General features: G+C 43.2%; 1 protein-coding gene across 1 annotated transcript in view; it reads left to right on the forward strand.

Annotated features, from left to right (window-relative positions):
* Positions 1–24,126, forward strand: part of LOC120046856 (nuclear factor of activated T-cells 5-like) — a 52,678-nt gene that overhangs the window by 19,599 nt on the left and 8,953 nt on the right. The window contains exons 2-7 of the mRNA XM_038992425.1: positions 8,275–8,403; positions 19,396–20,056; positions 21,203–21,392; positions 22,284–22,474; positions 22,654–22,826; positions 23,981–24,115. Of these exons, the coding sequence (XP_038848353.1) occupies positions 8,275–8,403; positions 19,396–20,056; positions 21,203–21,392; positions 22,284–22,474; positions 22,654–22,826; positions 23,981–24,115 (1,479 nt within the window). The remainder of the gene's footprint in view (positions 1–8,274; positions 8,404–19,395; positions 20,057–21,202; positions 21,393–22,283; positions 22,475–22,653; positions 22,827–23,980; positions 24,116–24,126) is intronic.

A 24,126-nucleotide genomic window follows, 5' to 3' on the forward strand; every position in this document is an offset into this window, starting at 1 on the left:
GACGACACATCACATTCTGAGAGATGATATGGGACCTGATAAAGATAATGCACAGTCTATAAACCAAACCTCTCAACTTACCTTGTGATGCGTTTCACTCAATGGTTAACAAACCTCAGCTAGTTCGTTTCTTCCCCTGTCATACTGAATGGAATAAATGACACACACTAGGAAGCACATGGAAGGGAAATTATAAACATCCATTCTATTAACCCCTCTGTCCATGTACTGCTCTTGCATTGGTCTAAAATGGTCTTCTTTCATCTCAGTGTTAAGATATTGTTTGCGTGAGACGTTATGGCGCTGTACTAATGGTCAACCACACAGATACACACTGGACTGGTTGTGTGGAAAGAAGCCTGAAGTAGATCTGCTCTAACCTAACCTCTACACTCCTCGTGACTCCTTCCAAACATTGTACTGCAACTGGGCTATAACTGAAATATTGCCACTCATTAAGTAATTTATTTGAGCTATTTGCCCCAAAACATTGTTCCAAGTAGTACAGTGATTTGAAAATACAGATAAAATTGAGAAGTTATCTTGTTATTTGTGATCAAATTCACCTAAGCTTTTCCTACGAAACAGGAAGTGGACTGGAGGCTGAGGGTATGGGCCCCTGTGTAAGTCACACATTGTGTTTGTTTTTTCTTTCAGGTGGTTGATTCCTCTCTGTCTCTGTGTGAAGAATAGATCTGCTCTGGGATTCAATTCCATGGAGAGCATTGTCATAAAACATTCATCAGTGGATGGCTTAGGTGACAGGACATGGCACTTGCCATGCATTAGGAAGTAGGTGAGAAGACCAGACCAGTGCTCTATTGGATTAATGAAGCCATTCTGTTTTTTTCTCAGGTAGTGAGAGATTGTGACTGGTCTGGGGCTGAGGATGGTCACATTTGCATTTGGTTTCCAGTGTTCAGGTACCCTAGATGGAGATATGAATGTTCCTTTGGTTATGCACAGATAGAGACCCCAGTTCAGCTGTGTGGTGGGGCAGTGTATTGGGAACCTGTAGGAGTTTCTTCTGTGACTGGAACTGTGTGTGGGAGAGAACATAAAGTAATAGATGTGTCTGTTGTGCTTTTAACCAAACTGTTTCCACAAGACTGTGACTGACACACCACAGTGTCTTTGTTAGTCTTTTTTGCAATGTCCTTGTTGGAGGTGTGCTGGTGACCACATCTATAATGATGTCACTAGGCCGTGTGGTCCTTGTTTACACCTCTATTTGGGCAGCGGGCACAGCAGCAAGAGATGAGGGTTGATGACAGTACGGTGACACTGGTAAGGCGCAAGCCAACTGTGCTCTGATTGAGCTTGCCCCCTAGATGTCAACACATGGAGGACATGAACATTTACATTAATCCCTGACACCAGAGCTGGTGACCCCTCATATTTGTTCTCCACCACCCCTCCAGTTTTCCTGGAGAGAGTGCGAGGGGACAGATTTGCTGTTGGGGGATACCGTGGAAGCATTTTTATCACTCCATCCCTTAGTTGTCAGGCGCATTTGAATCATGCCTCTGTTAGGTTGGCCAAATCGAACCGAAGGGCATTGCAATGGTTGAGATTGTCATAGTTGCCTTTGGGGAAACCTTTTTGTTGTGGCTTGAGTGGACTCTTGGTGATATAGGTTACTGTTGGGTGTGAGAATCACAGTGGACAGGTTAGGATAGGCCTACTTGTCAAATAAGTTTTGGTTGACATTTGTGGTGAATACTTTTAGCACTTATTTTTGTCGCAACAATTTCACCATGATTTAGTCATACATTTTATCAAGTCGCATGGATGGCAACATCTTCCTTCCTGTTGAACAAATTTGAAACCACGCTTTTGACGTCATCATTCAACATTCCTCACTCAAAATCGTATTTTTCTGTCTCAATGTTTTACAAAGTAGGTGGGCCGTATGTGACTTGTGCTTCAATGGTTTGTGTTGGTTTGCTGTTAGGAGTGTATTTTGCGAAGATGTTGAGTTCTCCCTCTGGGCTCATACCAGAGTAGCACCTGATTTGAATATAGAGTTGATGGCTGCCCAGATCCTTTGACTGATTTAGATGTCAGGGGAGGCCGTGGGGGGGCGTTTAAAGATTTGAACGATTATTTTATTTATTTTTTAACACATGGGTTACCATTGCTTACTGAGATGATTCTGCAGTATTTACAGTAACTCTGGCAGTTGTTGAAATATCCACCTGTAATGGTAGACTAACTTATTTAGGGATATATGTGTCTGTTTTTCTCCTCATTAGCTCAGGAGAAGAGACAACTCTCTTATGGAAAGTGCCCCCATGTTCCCTGTTGCTATGGTGTCAGTGGCAGCCCTCATGTAGGCTTGGTTGTAAACATATCAGGAGTGTTGTAAATAGCTCACTGCAGGTGCCAGCCCCCTGAATGTGTTTCTCCCTGCCTGGGTTGCACATCAGATGTGCTGCTGTGAAGGTAAGCCTATTCTTTATCCTTCCTAGTGTCTCTTCATTTAGTGGTGTCTCTTCATTTAGTGGTGTCTCTTCATTTAGTGGTGTCCCACCATAATGTAGCCTAGCCACCCTGCACCTTTATCCTACTTTGGCTGTTTTTGTTTTTCTCAATGGCCTCCATTTCTATTTGACAAGCTTCCAATGACAAGTTGAACAAGCTGATAGACAAATGTTGGTGAACACCGTAACAAGACAAGTGGTGGGAGGGGAGGGGGACAGAAGGGGCGTTAACAGTCATTCGGCCAAAAACACAGTGCCACGCCCCAGGTGCTAGGGCTAGTAAGAGCAAGCAACAGGAATGTGAGGGAAATGAATGGGAGTGTAAGTCCTGCCTTTCCCATGGTGAGTGGTCTCTCTTTACACTTTTACTTCGACATAGAGTTGTGCAGTAAAAACTGAACACAAGGGTGTCACATGCTATGGGCACGATTTTTAACTGTGTGGATGTTTTGAGATCAACTTTGCCTGGATTTGCCTCTAAAGAAGATGAATCTTTGAACAGTAGGCTACATGTGGCAGATCATAGGCTTGGCAGAGTTGGGCTAAATAAATTGTACCCGTATCTTCATTTGTACCCTATCATCATTGCATGTATAGTAACAGCATTATTTATTTGAGAAATGGGATGGTAGCATATTTCCCTTCATTCATTTTAGTTTAGAAGCAGATCAAATCAAATAATTGGCATCTTAAATCCAGTTTTGGAGCTGTGAACTGATTCACTTTCTGAACTGTGACGTCTGTCAGAATAGGAGAGGAAATGAAGTTATCCTCATTTTCAGTCTGAGTTGATCAAATTCACAGAACAGCAAAACAGGGTGTAAGAATATAGAGCGTGTTAGAATGGAGGCAACACATGGTGTCAAGTCAATGTGTTTATTTAGCCAGTTAATGATATTGACCCTTGTTTTTCTTTTCCCCATGCGAAAGGAAAATTGTGTTTAGCGATGTGAAAAGAAAGCACTGTGCTCTGTTAGCGAGGGAGGAAACTATGCAGCAGAATAGGAATTTTCACTCTTTATAAAGTCCTGGGACTGTGGAAACACTAAAACAGGCCAGCCACTGATTCGAGAGCAGAGCTCTGAGAGCAGAGTACACACTTTCTGTCTGTGCGGTCTGCATTCTGTTTACTGGAAGTGCACATGTTCCTGCATGTGCCATCAGTGTGGCCAGGGAGGACTGGTAGAGGGACTGGTAAACGGAGCGGCAGACTCAGAGAATTGGAGAGAAAGTGTGTTTGTTTATGCCTTTCTTTTCTGAAGAGGTTACCTAACGTAGAAGCATTCAAACCACACCAGGTCCCCTTGTGCCGCTGCAACGTGAAGCTGGGATGAGGAGGCGGCAGACTTTGTCATTTTCAGGCCCCTCTGTGTGGGGAAACTGTGTTTTCATCCAGAATGAGCAGTGCTGTGGGACTCTCAAGGCCCGTGGGCTTGTTTCACTACTTGCTTCCCAGGTTAGTCTGTCGTAGACAGCCAGCGGTAACAATGGGAGGGTTAAGTATCTGATACACACACCAAACCCCGGGACTCAGCTGCAAGTAATTAAAGCTGGCAGTTGGCAGAGAGTCAGGCGACTGTAATGGCCGCTGTAAGTTCATACCATAATATTTGGAAGATGAATAGGGTCTGGTAGTAAACGTGTTGTATTGTTGTTGACCTAAGGCTTTCTAGCTCCCCTCCCTCTGTCCCGTTCATCCTGATGGGGGAGTCCGAGGGAGACAGGCCCTCTGTAAATCCTGCTCTCTCTACTGTAATCAGTTCTGAAATGCTACTTATTGACATGCCAAGGCTTTTGCTGTGACCTGCAAAGTCTTGTTTTTTCCATAGAAGTCATTTATCCCTGAGGTGTTACCGTCTCAGGTTTGAAAGTAAAAGATGGTTTCCTTCTCAGAGAACCCTCAGCAGGCCATTCATTTGATTCTAGTTTGACATGACTGCATGGATTCATTCAGATCTGGTGTTGCAATCTCAATCATAAAGAGAAAAGTAGCTATTGAGCTTTTTGTCTTGTAAAATATATAAAGTATCAGCAGGGGCTTTACTAGGACACTAAAAGCAATCGATTCAAATGATAATTGGGATAGGGAATTTGATGCTCAGTAGGACTTGTTTGTTTGGGCTGACTATGGCCCTATTCCCACTACGAGATATGAAGGTCTGAGGAGCGGGGTGGTGAAAGAAAATTCAACTTTTCAATTCACATTACATCCTTGCTTTACCTTTCATAGTGGCTGGCAACACAACATTCTTTGTCCGCAGCTCAAATGTAACATAAATATCACAGTAGCCACTAGCCAGTAAGCATGAACTATTCAACAATGACCAACTTTTCTTCTAAAACATATAACATTTATTGAATAATGCAACCAAACCATATTACACTCTTGAATAATACAACAATTCACAAGCATGTATGTGCAAACAATTAAAGGGTTTATTTTCTCGTCTATAGGCTACACTCGTTACATTTTAGCTTCAAGACAAAAGCATAGAGTTGCTATAACGGCATGTTTTCATCAGCTAAAGTTAGCCTATCAAAGCTGTTTTATATGGAAGCTCATAACTGCCACAAAAAAATACAATTCCTCATGATTTGTCAACATGCACAATTAGTCTGATCTTCAGTCTGATCAACTGTAGTCTACTGATAACAACCACAACTGCAGATAGCCTAGAGAAGCCTATGCGATTCGATCCCATCTGCGCCTGGCCAGGGGAAACGTAACGTCATGTTTTTATAGCCTACGTTATGTATTTATAGTAGGGATGTAACGATTCACCCGATTTTCAGTTTAACATCGGTCCGTGGACCTCAAAACGATCCAAATGTAGCATGCATAAGTCAGAAAATAGATCCAAACATTGCGAATCGCTGGTTCACTTTTTTTGTTGTTGTGACAACTGATGTGTCCTCTCATTCATTGTCAAATTAGCCATATAACTGTGTTGACAATCATTGATCTACAAGTCATTTTGCATGCCGAACAACCCCAGGAAATATCAGTAGCCTAGTCAAACTGCGCACTGTGCCCAGCTTTGCGTGCTGACCAACACGTGTTAGGCGGCCTGTCCCTGCAGGATCATGTACATCTGTGCGGCACCTTCAGCATTCAACTGCTAAAATGGCTTGCACGATATTAGGCTTTATTAGTTGATTGACAGTATATGCAATTTTCTAGATTGTTATCAATGTGCTGTTGAAAATAGGGTTTTACCGGAATAAAAGTAAGCTACCGGAGACTACTCTCAACTGGCTATACCTGCTGAACGGGGCTTACAATAGATTTTATTTCAGGGGCCTCCCAAGTGGCGCAGTGGTCTAAGGCACTGCATTGCAATGCTAGCTGTGCCACTAGAGATCCTAGTTCGAGTCTAGGCTCTGTCACAGCCGGCCGCGACAGAGAGACCCATGGGGCGGCGCACAATTGGCCCAGCGTCGTCCGGGTTTGGGGAGGGTTGGGCCAGTAGGGATGTTCTTGTCCCATTGCTCTCTAGCGACACCTGTGGTGGGCCGGGCGTAATGCACGCTGTTCGGTGTTTCCTCCGACACATTGGCTGGCTTCCAGGTTAAGCGGGCATTGTGTCAAGAAGCAGTGCGGCTCGGCTGGGTTGTGTTTCGGAGGACGCACGGCTCTTGACATTAGCCACTCCCGAGTCCGTGCGGGAGTTGCAGCGATGGGACAAGACTAACTGCCAATTGGATACCACGAAATTGGGGAGAAAGGGGTAAAAAAAAATATATATATATTATTTCAATTGTTCAGGTTCACCATCAGCAATAGTTTTGGTACTTTTGCTTTAAACGATCACTGAGTGTACAAAACACCTGCTCTTTCCATGACGTACTCTTGACATGACATAGACTGACCAGGTGAAAGCTATGATTGATGTCACCTGTTAAATCCACTTCAATCAGTGTAGAGAAGGGGAGGAGACAGGTTAAAGAATGAGTTTTAAGCCTTGAGACATGGATTGGGTATGTGTGCCATTCAGAGGGTGAATGGGTAAGACAAAAGATTTAAGTGCCTTTGAACAGGGTATGGTAGTAGATGCCAGGCGCACCGGTTTGAGTGTGTCAAGAACTGCAGCGCTGCTGGGTTTTTCACACTCAACAGATTCCTGTGTGTATCAATGGTCTATCAACCAAAGGACATCCAGCCAACTTGACACAACTTTGGGAAGCATTGGAGTTAACATGGGCCAGCATCCCTGTGGAACGCATCCGACACCATGTAGAGTAAATGCCCCGACAAATTGAAGCTGTTCTGAGGGCAAAAGGGGGTGCAACTCAATATTAGGAAGGTGTTCCCAATGTTTTGTACACTCCAGTGTATGTGGTAATTACATATACAGGGTAAAGTTGATCATTTCATGACAAGGAATCACTTTTAGGAGGTGCACTGCATTGCTAAAGCGGGAGGAGAAAAGAAGCTAGCTAAAAATGTCAAACGTTCAAAACCAATCGGTTTTGAGATGGGGTGAAATCCAAAGTTGTGCTATATTCATTGGCTATGTCATAGCTAATTTGTAAACAATAAATATTGATACATTACTAGCCCAAACACTTAATCTGCAAAAATGACAAGTTAATTAATGGGCGCAGGTGATTTCAGAACCAAAGCGGGGAGACAAAAAACATAAACTACATTACCCCCCTAATCTGATAGTGGTGGTAGATTCCTGGTCTCCCTTATGGCTCAGATCAGGCTCAGGTCAGCCGCCACCTACTGCGACAATTTTAGAATGTCTCAAATATTAGGAAAATGCCTATACATTTCAGCTGTTTCAAAAACATTGCTCTGGTATTGCCATTTATACTTTAGGAGTGTTGGCTCAATGAGCCAATTCTGTTCGCACTGCCCTGCTTCAAGGGGGGCAACTGTCGGGCGAGTGTCATGCGCTACCTCTGAAGTAATATGTGTAGCCAACGTTATATTAGTAAAAGTCTAGTAAGTGTGAAGAGGCTCATTCTGCAGAACCATAGATAGTCCTATTGAATGGAGGGAGTTGGATGTGTGAATGTTCTGGTTGTCATCACAAGTAGTGTAGCGCTTGAAGTCACCTCCCTCCACACCCACCTTCCTCCAGTCCTCCTCAGCCCCTATTGTTTTCAGTGTGGTGCTCATCAGCATACTTAACATGGCTCGGGGGGCATTGTGCTCTTGTTCCTCTAAATAGCTCCCTGCCATTTTTCAGGGAGGGGGCCGTGCAAGATCTCCCAGGCCCCTGGCACAGACACGTGGGGATGGGGGTTGGTAGGTGGTGGGGGCACCCGGGCAGCAGCTGATAGGCCAGGCTGTGGAGACATGGCAGGAATCTGGACTGTGGCTGTATTTATCACTATGCTCTTGTTGTTATAGTGCATTTTATAAACTGCTAGGTCATTTTCCAGAGTGCTGGCCAGGCAGGACAATGCTCTGGGCCTGGTACAGGGTCAGTGACAACTGACAAAGGCATGCTGTACCATGTTTATGAAGGTTATTGTTTTTGCTGTTTAACATTTTTCTTGATGTTTATAAGGAGAGCCTATAAGTATAGGTGAAAGGAAAAAAATAACTATACTCACAGAATTGTATTTTACAATTTTACTCAAATTTTGAAAAGGAGGAGCTGCAACTTTGATGTATTTAAACTTCTCTTTAGAATTCTGAAAGAGCTTCATCTACAGTAAATCTGCTGACTTCTTTGCAAGCGCTCTCATGCTGTTAGATTTTGAACAGCCTTTCAAGTCCTTACAAAGGGACTCGACTCACCTCCTGAACGCCCCCCCCCCCCCTCTCTCTACACAGAATCAGTGTATGACCTTCTCCCCAAAGAGCTGCAGCTGCCATCCTCCACTCAGCAAAACCCAGCAGCAGCCATGAGCCAGAAGAGCGGTGGAGAGGCGGTTCCTCCTCCCTCAGCGGCCCTTGACTCAGGTAAGCCCCTCCTCCTCTACCCCCTCTTCTCTTCTGCCTCCATGGTAACAGTGAGCAGTGCTGGTAATGGTTCCATCCTGTTTCCTGGAGTCAACCCTTCTTTAGGCTACCTGCAAGACCACTTCCAACTACATTAGGGGTAGGCAGCTCACAGTCTGTACCTGTAGACTTACACCTGCATGTAGAGAGTACAGCCAATAGGCAAGGAGCAGCTGCTGAAGACCGGAGTTATGAGGCCTTATTGCCCTCTCCCTTGGGCGTCCTGTGGCCCTCAGAAAACATACTGCACACAATGCCAGCCAGCCATCCCTGGGCCCTGGGGGCTTGCTCACATCTCTGAAGACTGAACAGTTCTGACTGTGAGTGATGGGAACGACCTGTTCCTGTTTTTTTGTTTTGGTGTGCATTATCCCCTGGGTTTTACACAGAGATAATTATTGCAGACATGCAGAACTATGAGCACCTTTATATCATGATCTGTTGCTGGTTGCTATAAACCTCACAGCTCAGATGTAATCAGCTCCAGCTGCAGCCCCTTTTAGAATCCCAATCAGAGGGCTAGACTGAAAATGAGCTGTAGTAAAGCATTGCCTGGTTTTGTGCTGACACAATGATTCTATACAGGGACTGTAGGATCCAAACATCTCTTTATGACACAGGCCTACAGGTTGCAAGCAGATCAGAAAGGTCTCTTTTTAATGTGCTTTAGAGTAGACATTTTTAAAGGTTTTCCCATCAGGGCGTAGGGGCTGTTACACACAAACAGAGAGGGCATTCTTGCTCTCCATAGAAATCCAACTTCATGATCCTAGCTCAACAATTGGCTAAACGGATTGCACTGTTTTGAGTGGTTGGGTTATGCCAAAACAAAGTCATGCCTACAGTCCTTGCTGGGAACACTGTGCCTTGCAGTTGGAGTCTAAGGAAACCCTCTTCATTCCATGCCATTAGAGGACACCCCTGATTCTTTCGGGGCACACAAGACCTACAGAGTCCCCGTCTTCTTGGGCTGTCTGAATGATTTTCAATATGGCAGTCTGTCTATTTGGGATCCACTAAATCATGAAAGGCAAAATGTACCCCATTAATGGACAATAGCAATTGGCTCCCAGTCTGTTATTGTACATTTGTGAAGATAGATGTTATAAAAATGCAAACCATCTCTCTTTGGAACAAGACACAAGTCAGAACCCGGGTACAAAACCATTTCTGTACTGCTCACAAAATCATTGTTTGAGATCCAAAAATGTTAAATAATTCAGTGATACCTCTTTGCAAAATTCCAGAAATATCACTAACTGTTTACTTATGTGTCTTGCAGCTATTTTGCTTAACCAGTTACTGCCACACCATTAATTAAAGTAGTATCTTCTGACACGATGCATCAGTCTGTGTAAGGCTAAATAGTACATCTAGTACACTACAGTACTTGCACATAAGGAATCCAGAAAAATCACTGAAACTAGTATGTTTGCAACTGTAGGCCTAAATGTTAATTAACCCAATATCATATTCAAAGCAAGAGGGAAAAATATAAAACAAAACACTTTTTTCTGGTTAAATCTGTCACAACCTGAACGTTCAAAATGCAATTCACTTTAGCTCTTTTTACTCTGCCCCTTACCAAAGTGCCCCGGTTTAGAGTGAGTTTCAGTAGAACCAGAAGTCTGTTGCCTTCGGACATCAGTGCTTCAATGCAGCCAATGCAGCCCTCAGACAAGGCGGGACATACTGGCTGTAGCTGGAGGAAGGTGAAGTATTTTTCAGTTTACATGAAATTTAATTTGGGACTGTAGGTTTTACTGCAAATTGGCCTTACTTCTTCTGGCTATCTCTTCTTCTTTTCACTTTTTTTGTGAATTTTATTTTGTACCCCAAATCTTTGAAATCAAGTATTGGAAAAATACTTTGACATTAAAATGTAGGTTTCTGTTGGTTCTCTGTCAAATGAGGACAACTTTTTAATTTTAGGCTGTCCAGCCATTCAGGTTAGTTCTTTTTGGTCACACCAGCCAATTTTGCCCGTCGCTTTGGCTCTTTGTTCAAGTAGTTTCTCCCTCCCCGTATCCCTGCACAGCCTTCCTCCATTTGCCAGCCATATAGCTCTCTGCTGAAGCATCTCTGCTCTGGCCTTTTTACACCTTTACTGTTCTGTGTTGTGTAACTGTATTTTGCAAGGCGGGTGCATGCTGGCTGTGATATTACTCTACTCCCATCACCCATCCGTTGCCTGCCCTGCTACTTTTTATAGCTTGGCCTGGCTGTCACCACATCCCTGATGCCAGTGTCCTTCCTGTTTAGCTCTATGCGGCTGCACACTTCCATGTTCCTATCCCTGTTATTATCCCTGTCCTACCACCCCTGCCTGTAACTTTAAGGCTTCGTTACTTCTGTTTGTCCCCTCCCCTGATCCCTCCGTTTTGAGATATGGCTGAATGGAGATGTAGCATCACTCTAGGTTGGCTTCAGCTGTTATGTAGGAATGGCGGCTATTTTTAGTCAACTCTGGCCATACAAAATTCATATTGCTTTTACTTTGTTGATTAGCTCTCCCCTTTTTATTTTTCTAAGTGATGTAACATGTTATTGATTTCCATTTAGAAGTCTGAAATGAGCATGAATTATTTGTTGTCTGAGGTCAACTTTCTTCCTTGCCTTTCAGTCAGTCTACAGTCGTGGCCAAAAGTTTTGAGACACACAAATATTAATTTCCACAAAGTTTGCTGCTTTAGTGTCTTTAGATATTTTTGTCAGATGTTACTATGGAATACTGAAGTATAATTACAAGCATTTCATAAGCGTCAAAAGCTTTTATTAACAATTACATTAAGTTGATGCAAAGAGTCAATATTTGCAGTGTTGACCCTTCTTTTTCAAGACCTCTGCAATCCGCCCTGTCATGCTGTCAAATAACTTCTGGGCCACATCCTGACTGATGGCAGCCCATTCTTGCATAATCAATGCTTGGAGTTTGTCAGAATTTGTGGGTTTTTGTTTGTCCACCCGCCTCTTGAGGATTGACCACAAGTTCTAAATGGGATTAAGGTCTGGGGCGTTTCCTGGCCATGGACCCAAAATATTGATGTTTTGTTCCCCGAGCCACTTAGTTATCACTTTTGCCTTATGGCAAGGTGCTTCATCATGCTGGAAAGGCTTTGTTCGTCACCAAACTGTTCCTGGATGGTTGGGAGAAGTTGCTCTCGGAGGATGTGTTGGTACCGTTCTTTATTCATGGCTGTGTTCTTAGGCAAAATTGTGAGTGAGCCCACTCCCTTGGCTGAGAAGCAACCCCACACATGAATGGTCTCAGGGTGCTTTACTGTTGGCATGACACAGGACTGATGGTAGCGCTCACCTTGTCTTCTCCGGAGCTTTTTTCCGGATGCCCCAAACAATCGGAAAGGGGATTCATCAGAGAAAATGACTACCCCAGTCCTCAGCAGTCCAATCCCTGTACCTTTTGCAGAATATCAGTCTGTCCCCTGTGTTTTTTCTGGAGAGAAGTGGCTTCTTTGCTGCCCTTCTTGACACCAGGCCATCCTCCAAAAGTCTTCACCTCACTGTGCGTGCAGATGCACTCACTTGCCTGCTGCCATTCCTGAGCAAGCTCTGTACTGGTGGTGCCCCGATCCAGAAACCACATTGAGCCTCAGTAGAGATGCTACACAAATTAGCAAGCCTAAGCTCTGTGGCAATTTCTAAATTTCCAGCAACCACAGGCGATTAACAACCTACTCCAAAGGAAACCTGCTTAAACATTGCCCTGAAGTTGTTGACTACTGAGAGAGCCAGAGAAAGTGATAGAGTGTGGGTGGGGGTGCAAAAAAAAGAGAGTCGCTACAAAGAACACTGGCACCTGACAACTAAATACTGAAAGAATTCAGGCTTTGAGCTCCCAGCCCAACGCTCACCTCTGGCTGACCTGGTGAATGTGTCCAGGCTGTGTTCAGTTCCTCTGCTGCTTCACACAGATTCACACAGCAACACTTCACTGCTATTTGTTTATGCCTGCAGCTGAATCAACTTTAGGAGACGGTCCTGGCGCTTGCTGGACTTTCTTGGGCGCCCTGAAGCCTTCTTCACAACAATTGAACCGCTCTCCTTGAAGTTCTTGATGATCCGATAAATGGTTGATTTAGGTGCAATCTTACTGGCAGCAATATCCTTGCCTGTGAAGCCTTTTTGTGCAAAGCAATGATGACGGCACGTGTTTCCTTGCAGGTAACAACGGTTGACAATGATTCCAAGCACCACCCTCCTTTTGAAGCTTCCAGTCTGTTATTCAAACTCAATCAGCATGACAGTGATCTCCAGCCTTGTCCTCGTCAACACTCACACCTGTGTTAATGAGAGAATCACTGACATGATGTCAGCTGGTCCTTTTGTGACAGGGCTGAAATGCAGTGGAAATGTTTTTGGGGGATTCAGTTCATTTGCATGGCAAAGAGGGACTTTGCAATTAATTGCAATTCATCTGATCACTCTTCATAACATTCTGGAGTAACTGCAAATTGCCATCATACAAACTGAGGCAGCAGACTTTGTGAAAATTAATATTTGTGGCATTCTCAAAACTTTTGGCCATGACTGTATATGGGAAAACATTTTGTAAAATGAAATCCAAATTGGAACTAATGCCAGGCCATTTAAGGGAGGTCATTTCAAGTAGTGCAGTTCACAAGAGAGTCTGTTTTTCTGTTTTAAGTAGGTAATTGCAGTGCGAGTCTTTTTATAGGTGAACACCCATTAGAGAGGGAAAGGACCTTATGTTACTTTTGCCCATAATTTCATTCAGTTAATCTTTAGGAATGTTTGTTTAGTTCAGACCTTACTATCCCAGCCACTCCTTCTCCTGCTTCCCACCCATGCTAAAGGGTCCGAGTTTGCTTGTGCCAACTTAGCTTCTGCATGAGTTTAAAGTGGAAATTCATTTTATTTTACAAGCTCCAAAATGACACTCAGCCTATACATTGAACAGCACCTGATCAGTAGCGGCATCCACACACCTCAGCAATATATTGACAAGTGAACATACTCCACAAAGTCTTTGAAATGTTCTTCCTTTCTTTGTTTCAATAATATTCAGCAAATGCACAAAGTGAATTGCTTTTTTGTTGATTGGATGCAAGTTGTTTTGCTATTAATGAACTTAACTTGCATTTTAGCTGGGCCCCACAGGCGTCGTGGTGGGTTGTGTGACTGTGTCTGTCTATCAGTAGTGAAGACATTTAGTCCCAAGGGCTCTTAACCCATCAAAATTCACCCAGGGTGTTGAGTAGGTCCGTCTAAACTTTTAGACTTCTTATTCTTTTCATTTACTGCATTTACCGTTTTTTGTATTGTATTGCAACTGAGTTTTTGATGTCAAAATTTTGTTTCTTTAATTCTGCATTTAAATGGTAGTGGAACATAGTGTAGAAGGAGGTGGGGTTAAAGGGACATAAAATTAAATTTTAAAAAATCGATGTCATATTCATCATCTCCAGCACCACCCCAACATCAACATATGCAAAAATTGTGCATTTCTGTGTTTTGTAGTAAAAAAATATAAAGATCTGTTTTTCCAATGACATCATCAACCAATTAGTAGGTAATATTTACTCAAAATGTGTCAATCGCACGATGCACACCGATGATGTCATTGGAAACACTTATCTTCCGCTATCTTTTTTTACTATAAAACATAGAAACGCTCCATTTTCCCTTATGTTGATGTTGGGGTGGTGCTGGAGATGATGAATATGACGTTGAGAAAAAAAGGTTTTCCTTCATGGGTTTAAGGGTTCAGAAAAGCAGATCTTGGGCTAGGATGGAACATGCAATGGTCCCATAGGTGGAGGCATGGGTCTTCGGTAATGCGTTTACAATAAGAGCAAATGTTCTCTGTTTATTTGAAAATGTATGAAGTCTACGCTGTAATACACCTTGAATATTATTGCCTCCATCTGCTGGGACTGGGCAATAATCACATTGGTTTTAAGAGCATGGTGATTTGCAGCCACTTTAAGCATTTTTGTTCAGTGGAAAGTGGTAGGGTTTGTGGAAGAATAGCCTACATATATTGATGGCCGAAACAAATAGTTCCAGTGCCTTCAGAAAGTATTCATACCCCTTGACTTATTACACAATTCAAAATGTATGAAATCGTTTTTTTCTCTCCCCCATCTACACGCAGTACCACATAATGACAAAATGTAGCAAATTTATTGAAAATGAAATACAGAAATATTGAATTTACGTAAGTATTCACACCGCTAAGTCAATACTTTCTAGAAGCACCTTTGGCAGCGATTACAGCTGTAAGTCTGCTTTCCACACCTATTTTAAGCACTGTCAAATTGGTTGTTGATCATTGCAAGACAACCATTTTCAGGTCTTGCCATAGATTTTCAAGTAGATTTGTGTAAAAACTCGGCCACTTGGGAACATTCACTGTCTTGTTAAGCAACTCCAGTGTAGATTTGGCTTTGTGTTTTAGGTTATTGTCCTGCTGAAATGTGAATTATTCTCCCAGTGTCTGGTGGAAAGCAGACTGAACCAGGTTTTCCTTTAGGATTTTGCCTGTGCTTAGCTCCATTCTGTTTTATTTTTTTTATCCTGAAAACCTCCCCAGTCCTTAATGATTACAAGCATAACCATAACATGATGCAGCCACCACTATGCTAAAATATGGAGAGTGGTACTCAGGAATGTGTTGTATTGGATTTGGCCCAAACATAACACTTTGTATTCAGGACAAAAAGTTAATTGCTTTGACACATTTTTTGCAGTATTACTTTTGATGCAAACAGGATGCTTGTTTTGGAATATTTTTATTCTGTACAGGCTTCCTTCTGTTCTCTCTGTCAATTAGGTTAGTATTGTGGCGTAACTACAGTGTTGTTGATCATCCTCAGGTTTTGCCCATCACAGCCATTAAACTCTAACTGTTTAAATGTCACCATTGGCCTTGTGGTGAAATCCTTTGGCAGTTTCCTTACTCTCTGAGTTAGGAAGGATACCTGTATCTTTGTAGTGACTGGGTGTATTGAAACACCATCCAATGTGTAATAACTTCACCATGCTCAAAGGGATATTCAATGTCTGCTTTTTTTATTTCAATGTCTGCCCTTCTTTAGGAGGCATTTGAAATCCTCCCTGGTCTTTGTGGTTGAATCTGTGTTTCAAATTTACTTCTCGACTGAGGGACATTACAGATAATTGTATATGCGCGGTATCATGTTAAACGCTATTATTGCACACAGAGTGAGTCCATGCAACTTATTGTGTGACTTGTTAAACACATTTTTACTTCTGAACTTATTTAGGCTTGCCATAACAGAGGTTGAATACTTATCGACTCAAGGCATTTTTATTTTTTTATTTTTTTTATTTGTAAAACATAATTCCACTTTGACGTTATGGTGTATTGTGTGTATGTTAGTGACATCTCAATTGAATCGATTTTAAATTCAGGCTGTAACACAACAAAATGTGGAAAAAATCTACTGTGTGAATACTTTCTGAAGGCACTGTATAAAATTTGTTCATAATATACACCATTTTATGTATGAAGTTCTCTAGCTTCAACCTATCGGTACTTTGTTCCTCTGGATGTCTCGGAACCAAACCTCCTCAGAGTAATTATACATGAAGCCTTCAACCTTTTGTCCTCCATCTCCCTTTGACTATTGAATTGCAATGCATTTCGTTAGCCCAGGGTATTATGCACAAACGGAGCAGGTGATGACTCAAAATTCAAACAAGAAATTAATCCTGAATCTCTGCCCTTCAAGTCAGACATTTTGGTGGTTATAGCTGTCCTATTGGCCAGCTGTCTTTTTCTTTTAGAATGGATGGGGTCCTATTGAACACGATGTCTTCATTACCACCTGGCGCTCAGCATTTCAAGGTTATCAGATGTACTGTGCTGTTTGCAGGTATAATCGTTTGTCAAGATCAAAAGGTTTAAAACCAGGCAATGCTTTACGAGGGCCAATTTCCTGGACCCAGATTAAGCCTACTCCTGAATTAAAAAGAATCTCCAATGAAAGTGCTTTTTAGTCCAGAAATAGTCTTAACTTGACATGATGATGACCAAAGACACATTAGGCTTTAAAGAGGCTAAACAACAGGGGTTAAAAGGTGTCTGTGATAAATGCCTCTTTCTGTGGCCAGGTGCCTTTCTCCTGTGATAAATCAGACTTCCTGATTTAAATTATTTATACCCTGGATAAAGAGATGCAGCAGTGCTCTCCTCCATCCTCCCTGTATGTGTCTCTGGGTTTCCTCTTCTTTAAGACCTGGCTACATTTTAAACCATTTTAAACAATCAGCCTTGCGTGTTTAGACTAGAAGGCTAATGGGGGCGTGGTAGAGGGAGAGACAGAGAGGGAGATTCTATCCAACAGCTCTACTGCTCCACAGCACAGGCTAAAAACAGAGGGATTTCATTCTCTCCCGCAGCGTTTGCTGTCCTGACGTTTATTACGCGGTTGTCTTTAGTTTCATTACACTCAAAGCAGGGTAACTCGTTTTCATAGGAGAAAAAAATAGATGACCTCTCTCTGGAGAGACAGCAGGACATAAAAGGGCAGTTGTTTGAAATGTTTACACAACTCACGGATGGGATCATTTACTCAGGCCTATTTGCCAATGTACAGTAGTCTACAGAAAGCTTTTAGGCCATATAAATAAGTCAGGAGGGAGCAGAGTAAGAGCTGTGAACCTTTACAAAGCTGGAGGGGTTTACTGGACTAGGTTTCTTTGAGGCCTTTGTTTCTCCAGATTCTGTGAGTGTTTTTAAGTGTGGTGAGAGGGCGCTCAAAGTGGCTGCAAATCATTCACTGTGGTTCCAATCTTAGCAGGGCCTGTTTGTTTCTCATGTTTGTTACGCTTCCAAAAATCTGCATGAACAGCACATCATGAAATGTGTTTCAAAGGAATGCGTCATATTTAGATTTTGTACTTGACATCATTTTGTAATTTACTAATCCTTCAGCATTTCAAAACCACTGTTCTGTTATGTTTATTCTTGTTTTAAAACTGATTTTCATTTGATATTACATGGTTGTGAAAATGGAACTAGTTCTTTTGGGTCTGTGGGAGGAAGCTTACAGCTGCCATGGAGAACAAATTGCTCTCTTGCTGCCATGGGGAACAAATTGCTGTCTTGCTGGATCCCAATCGAACTAAAATTATTTCCATCTCTTGAATAAAACATTTAATTATAATCTATTGGGTAAAATAGCTGCTCCCTACCATCTGCAATCAGGTGGAAGTTTTTTGTCTGTTTGCTAGATTGCTTCTGTTTGTAGAAATCCATACAATGTGCTGTATGTTTTGAAAGCATTCCTGTTCATCAGAGCATAAATAGATGTATGGCTTTATCCATTCCTTCTTTTTATCATGCTACTCTTCAATAAATTCAAATAGTTTAGCCACTAAAATTAATTTGAGAAGAAAAATAAAAACCTATTAAAGCATAATTGTGCTCCATATTGTTGCATGGTTCCTACATATGAGTGCATTTGGAATGGGAAAAGTGAGAGGGCTTGTGGGTGGAATGTAAAGTGACTGGAATTTCTTCATAGACAATGCACCACATTGGCTTGTAATGAGTCATAGATATCTGGCATTCTTCCGATTACCAACAAAAAGCGATCTTATTTTTCAGTCATAAGCACTGTAGCTACAGTTTTGAATGATGTGCAACCTAGTTGCACCTCTTATTTTTAATTGTTTTTATTGACATGTTGAATTCACAGTATCGATAAAGGTTTTGCAAATTAGGATAGCTTGTCTGCCTCTCCTCTCCCTTCTCCTGCAACAGTCTTCAGGATTTCACATCCATGCTCACACCTTAGCCTAGGGCTAGGCCCTTAGGCCACCAAGGCTTCCATTTCTTCCATCATATCATCTTGAGTAGACAGTCAGGTATTGCGTGTTTATTTCTTACCATGGGGTGTCATAAGCCTTCTCCAACCAACTCCATGTTTTTTGTCGCCCTTTTATGCCAGTAGCCAAACTATCCCGTTTGTTTTCACAGAAGTGGAAGATGACAATCTACCATGCGGCATCTGCCATTTCACCTGCTTGAAGCTGCACTCTACTGTACTCTGCATTGAGGACCTGATAACTAGGAATGCTTTTGAAATGTACTCAACATTTGCTGCCATTTTCCTCAGGTGTTTTAGGAGGACATTCAGAAAAACATATTGAGCAGGAATATAACGAGACCTTTGAATGACGGTTCCATTTTCACATATACTTTTTGTTCAACAGTTTTTTTTTTTTTTTTTTAGTACATTTGAATGTTCAGCTCTTATTGCTCATTCGCTGTCTCGTTTTTATTCCAGGAAGTTCCCTCTGAAGCAGGGAGTGTCTGCATATAAAATGGTCTGCAGTTCTCTGCTTCATAGGTCAGAAGCTTGTTTATTTTGTCTCTGTGGCTACGTTCAGTCCCAACTAAATTGTTTGAACCTGTATGAGAAAAAGCTCTATTTGGCACGCATCATCTTACACACCAGATAATCTTCATTTCATTTGAACATCCCTCTACGTGTAGATTTCCCAGTTCATTTCTGTTCATGGCAAATGCTATTGAAAATCAAGTCCCAGTGTCACTGAAAGATGGCTAGAGAATTGGATTACTGCACGTTCTGGGGCACAATTTTTTTGCAGATTGAATTAGAAACTCTCTACGTATCAATTTCAGATAATTAGATATTCATGTCAGAAAATGCATGACTTTCCATGTATATTATGTCCTATAATATGACTCTTTTCCCCCATTTTTTTGTGTCAGAACACACTACATACACTCGCACACACATAGACACACTCACACATCATGATGCAATAAAAGAAAAGGGAAAATTATAATTGGATGACCAAAGAAAAATTTTAAAAACGGGGAAAAACAATAATGCACAAATTTCGCTGCTTGAATGGGACTGCTAGCCAATGCTGGTTGAGATGCCTTTATTTACTCTCCAATTATATACACTGTAGATGCCACCACCGTCTCCTCTTCTATGACCATGGAAGGCCCTCGCAGTGCTTTTCCCACCTCTTCCAGCTCCATCGTGCACTCCACTACCTCAGCCACCGACCAGACCTCTGCTCACACCGGCATCGCCGCTCCAGACGAAGGTGTAAGTAGCAGAGTGGTGGCGGAGATGCTTGGCGCCGAGGGCGGGACTGGCAACAGTGGGAGTGCTGGTGGCGGCAGGGCTGGCGGCGAGAAAGGAGGAGGGGCCGGATCCCTAGGTGGAGGAGGAAGAGGGGGGGCATCCCAGGAGGCCCAGCAGCACCACCAGATGACCCCCTCCAAGCGGCGGACGGTGCTGAACATCTCGCCTCCGCCCGAGGACCTGTTTGACGACAGCCGCATGTCCTGCCAGGAGGATCAGCTCCAGGACTCCGAGCAGAGCAATAGCATCTGGATGGATGACTCCGCCTCTAACTTCAGCATTGTCAGCTCCAGCTCCTACAACGACAACACAGAGGTGCCCCGGAAGTCCCGCAAGCGCACCCCCCGCCAGCGACCTGGGCCCAAGCCTGCCTCAGCCGAGGAGGCCAGCATGGACGTGTTTGATGCAGACAGTGCCAAAGGGCCTCACTTTGTGCTCTCACAGCTGGGCTCAGACAGCAAGGCCTGTACCAAAGGAAGGTGGGTGCCCTTGGATCTCTTTTACAGTGAAATTAGCCCATGTGGAAACCTATCTAGCCTACTGTTTACTTCCTTTTGGTCTGCAGAGTTAACTTTCCTGTTCTTTTACATCTCTGAGATGGCTCTATGGACTTTGGTTGAGTTTCAGTTTGAATCTTGTCTGGAACACAGAATGGAAATACATTTAGAAATACATTAAGACAAGTTAAATGTCATAAAGTGATTAATTAATCGAAAAACACTGATAGACTTATAACATTACAACTACTATTGAATGGACATCTCAACAGAACTGTTCATTCTATACCATGCCTGATTTTGAAGAAGTCTATCTAAATTTGCTCCATACTTATTCCCATTGTTAAGATGTGTAAACCACTATACCACAAGCGGAAATCGTACCAAACCACTGGCTGAACGTTTGTCTGTGCTTGAAGAAGAGCTGGCAGATCAGAGGCTAGGGAGGGGCAGGATACCACAGCACAAACAATGGTCAGCCATGGTGAATCACACTGAGCCTCTTTGAAAAGCGTTGAGAAAGAAGAGGTGATTAAATAAACCAATAAGTCCATCTCCTAAGAGGTTCTGATGGACTCTGCTTGGTAGTGAGCCTCCAAACTCTGCATTGCTCACTAGTGTCACTGGGAAACCATGGCAGCTATTTGGGGATCCCTCACTAGTTCCCTGCTGCTCTCCAGTTCCAAATAGTTCCCCTATGCTCCACCATACACACACAAATATTTGCTGGTGGGGTCACAGCTTGGCTGGAACTTTGATAGTAAGTGGATGGTCTCCAAGTCCTGTCAAGTTCTCTTCCACTGAGAGGAAGTTTGGTGCCAACAGTGGAGCTGATCTTTCCTCCCCTTACATAAATGAACACAAGGTGGAGAGGAGTTGGGGTGAGGGTTGCTGCCACTGCCACCCAACGCCAGGTTGTGCGGCCCTCAGTCCCCAATGATTACAAGGTCACAGGCAGGGTTAGGGTTAGCGTTAGCAGGGGACAGTGCTGTGAATGAGTGAAAGGAAACAGTCCCCTGCATTAAATATATACAAGTGTATTGTAGTCAATGTTAGTGTTGCGTGTTTCAATGTAGGTTGTTTAGAAGCTGTTGGGCTGACACAGTAGCTAACCAGTCTGTCTTGCAGTTCGGCAGATGGCTCCCAAACAACCCATCAAAAAGGTGGGACCCTAGCGAGCCAGTTCCCTCAGAAGAGTGAGGGCAAGGAGCTGAAGATCCTGGTCCAGCCTGAGACCCAGCACAGAGCCCGCTACCTGACTGAGGGCAGCAGGGGGTCAGTGAAGGACCGCACTCAGCAGGGCTTCCCTACCCTAAAGGTACGCCTTAAACCAGCAACAGGACCAGGGGGGCTGGGGCCTCTAGGGCTTTTTGTGGACGGTCAGTGCCCCATAGACGGGTCACTGTTTTGATTCTACCCCTTTGGAAATATGCCTTTATCTGTCCTTCATCAAATGCCACCATCAACCTGCTCCATACTCATTGTTACATAACACCTCTACATTGGGTTAACATTTCAGTGATTCAGTGATTGACACGGGCTATGTAGAAACTTGTATAAAAAGTGATGCAACATATCAACAGGTTATTTTCTTTTTATGAAATAAGGTTTAATAGCTAGCTGTTACAACACACGTTGGAAGGCAGCACTCAGGTGGTAGAGCATGGCTCTTGCAACGCCAGGATAGTGGGTTCAATTCCCATGAATGAATAAGTCGCTTTGGATAAATGTGCCTGCTAAATGCAATATATTATATAACCTACATAAAAACAACAGATTTTCTTGTCCACCGAGAAAAGAGGTAACTATCATTATTCTCTTTAAGTAATGATAGCCACCGCAAATCGTGGCTTTGTTTGCATTTCTTTGTCATATCTCAGTATCAGCATTGCTATTCACAATGTATTCCATATTTCAAATGTTTTACTCTCAAAGTAGACAGCAAAACAGACAGTTGTGCAGTGACAGTTCTGTTATCATAGAATGCTATAAGATACCATCTTACTAAGCAGAAAGCTGCCACTGTCTATCACATATTCACTTTTGTATGTTATTTTAGCTGCACCCTTTTGGCTCTTGTGAAAACTATCACTTGCACAATATATTCCACGCTCAAAATTCTCTAGTGACTTACAAAAATAGGTAGAGCTGACATTGGAGCAGCTGTGCTATTTTCTGATTTGAGTGTTCTTTGTTTCCTTGTCCACAGCTGGAGGGTGTGAATGAGGCAGTGGTGCTGCAGGTGTTTGTGGGTAATGACGCTGGGCGTGTGAAGCCACATGGGTTCTACCAGGCCTGCAGGGTGACTGGGCGCAACACTACAGCCTGCAAGGAGGTGGACATCGAGGGCACCATTGTCATTGAAGTGTCCCTGGACCCCAGCAATAATATGACCCTGGCGTATGTATCTGCTTATTGCCATAGCTGTTGCAATTTTGTAAAATCACACATACTGGAGACTGCTCCTCTTAGTAGACCGCCAATGGGAGTGTGTTGGGGGCTGTTGCAGCCGCTGGGGCCTTGTTCAGCAGGCCTGCTTGCCAGTCTAACAGCTGTGCTGTGTGTGTCTCTCTCTGCAGGGTGGACTGCGTGGGGATCCTGAAGCTGCGTAACGCTGATGTGGAGGCTCGTATCGGGGTGGCCGGCTCCAAAAAGAAGAGCACGCGTGCCAGGCTGGTGTTTCGGGTCAACATCCCCAGGCCGGACGGCTCGGTGCTCACGTTACAGACACCGTCGTCCCCCATCCTGTGCAGTGAGTAGCTTTAGGTTATTCATAGCATCTGCCCACTAGAGTTCTCTTAGGAACGCTGTCGGAGCTTAGAGCTGACGCACGTCACCAGGGGATTAGGGGGAGGGAGAGGTTCATTCAGGGGGTTGGGTGGACAGGAGGAAAATGAAAAGGAGCTTGGATGTAAATAACAAGGATGTAAATAATGAAGTCTCCATTGGGAGCCGTTACTGTCAAAATTTGACTGGATAGTCTTATGAGCATTTGTAATTTAGGTTTGTTTTATTGTTTTCATCTCGTTTTTAAGTTCCAAGCTGAAGAGTTGATTCAGTCTAGAAGTTTCATTTCTAATGCGTTATGTATGCTTAGCAGATCATTTTCTAATTTAAGTACATTTTCAGACACCATGTCTATAGACTCTCTTCAGCATCATGTGTTCCTCCCGTTGTGGGCATAGGGTGTGGCTGTGAGTGGCAAAAACAGGAAAGACTGCTCTGGGGTATAAGAAATTCTATTTGTCGGTGGTTTTAGAAGCAGAACTTCACCAAAAAAACAAGGGAGAGAAAGAAAGGCCGAAGAAAGAGGTGTGGACTTTTTTTGTTTACAATGCCAGAGTGCAATCCGACCAAGCAAAAATTTGTCCATAAAATATAAATCTCCAATGGCGTCTGTCTGTGTGTGTTGTGCTGTGGCGCGGGGTGGTGAGAGTGTGGAAGGCCTGTGAAAACTGGGAGGTGGGAGGAGTCTGAGCTTGTTGTTTATAGAAACTTGGGGATTTCTATTTGCCTGTGAGAAAGGGGGACTGCAAAGATAGTGTCAACTTTACCTATAGTACAGTCATTTTACTGTTTGGTTAATGATCATATACTGTAAAATAACAAAAAAAAATACTTAAAATCTCAAGCACATGCACATACACACCATTTTTTAAACACCAGCTCAGCTCACATTTTTCCTGGCAAAGCAATTAAAGCACAATTACTATTTCCCCAAGATTACACATGTGCCTTCCAAGAAATCACAAGGTACTCTTGAGCAATTGGTTTAAGCTTTTCTGTTGGCATCCCCTGGTTCCTCTGAGAAGTCCAGCAGTTCTGTACTCGTGACAGAATATTAGTTAAAGAAGCTAGGTCAAGCAGAACTCAGAGCCTGACGGTCTGTTTGTGTCCTGTCTACAGCCCAGCCTGCAGGGGTGCCTGAGATTCTGAAGAAGTCCCTCCACAGTTGCTCGGTGAGGGGGGGTGAGGAGGTCTTCATCATTGGGAAGAACTTCCTCAAGGACACCAAAGTCATATTCCAGGAAAATGTATCAGGTAGGTCTACA

This window comes from Salvelinus namaycush, chromosome 1 (genome assembly GCF_016432855.1).
Source record: "Salvelinus namaycush isolate Seneca chromosome 1, SaNama_1.0, whole genome shotgun sequence".
Classification (NCBI taxonomy): domain Eukaryota; kingdom Metazoa; phylum Chordata; class Actinopteri; order Salmoniformes; family Salmonidae; genus Salvelinus; species Salvelinus namaycush.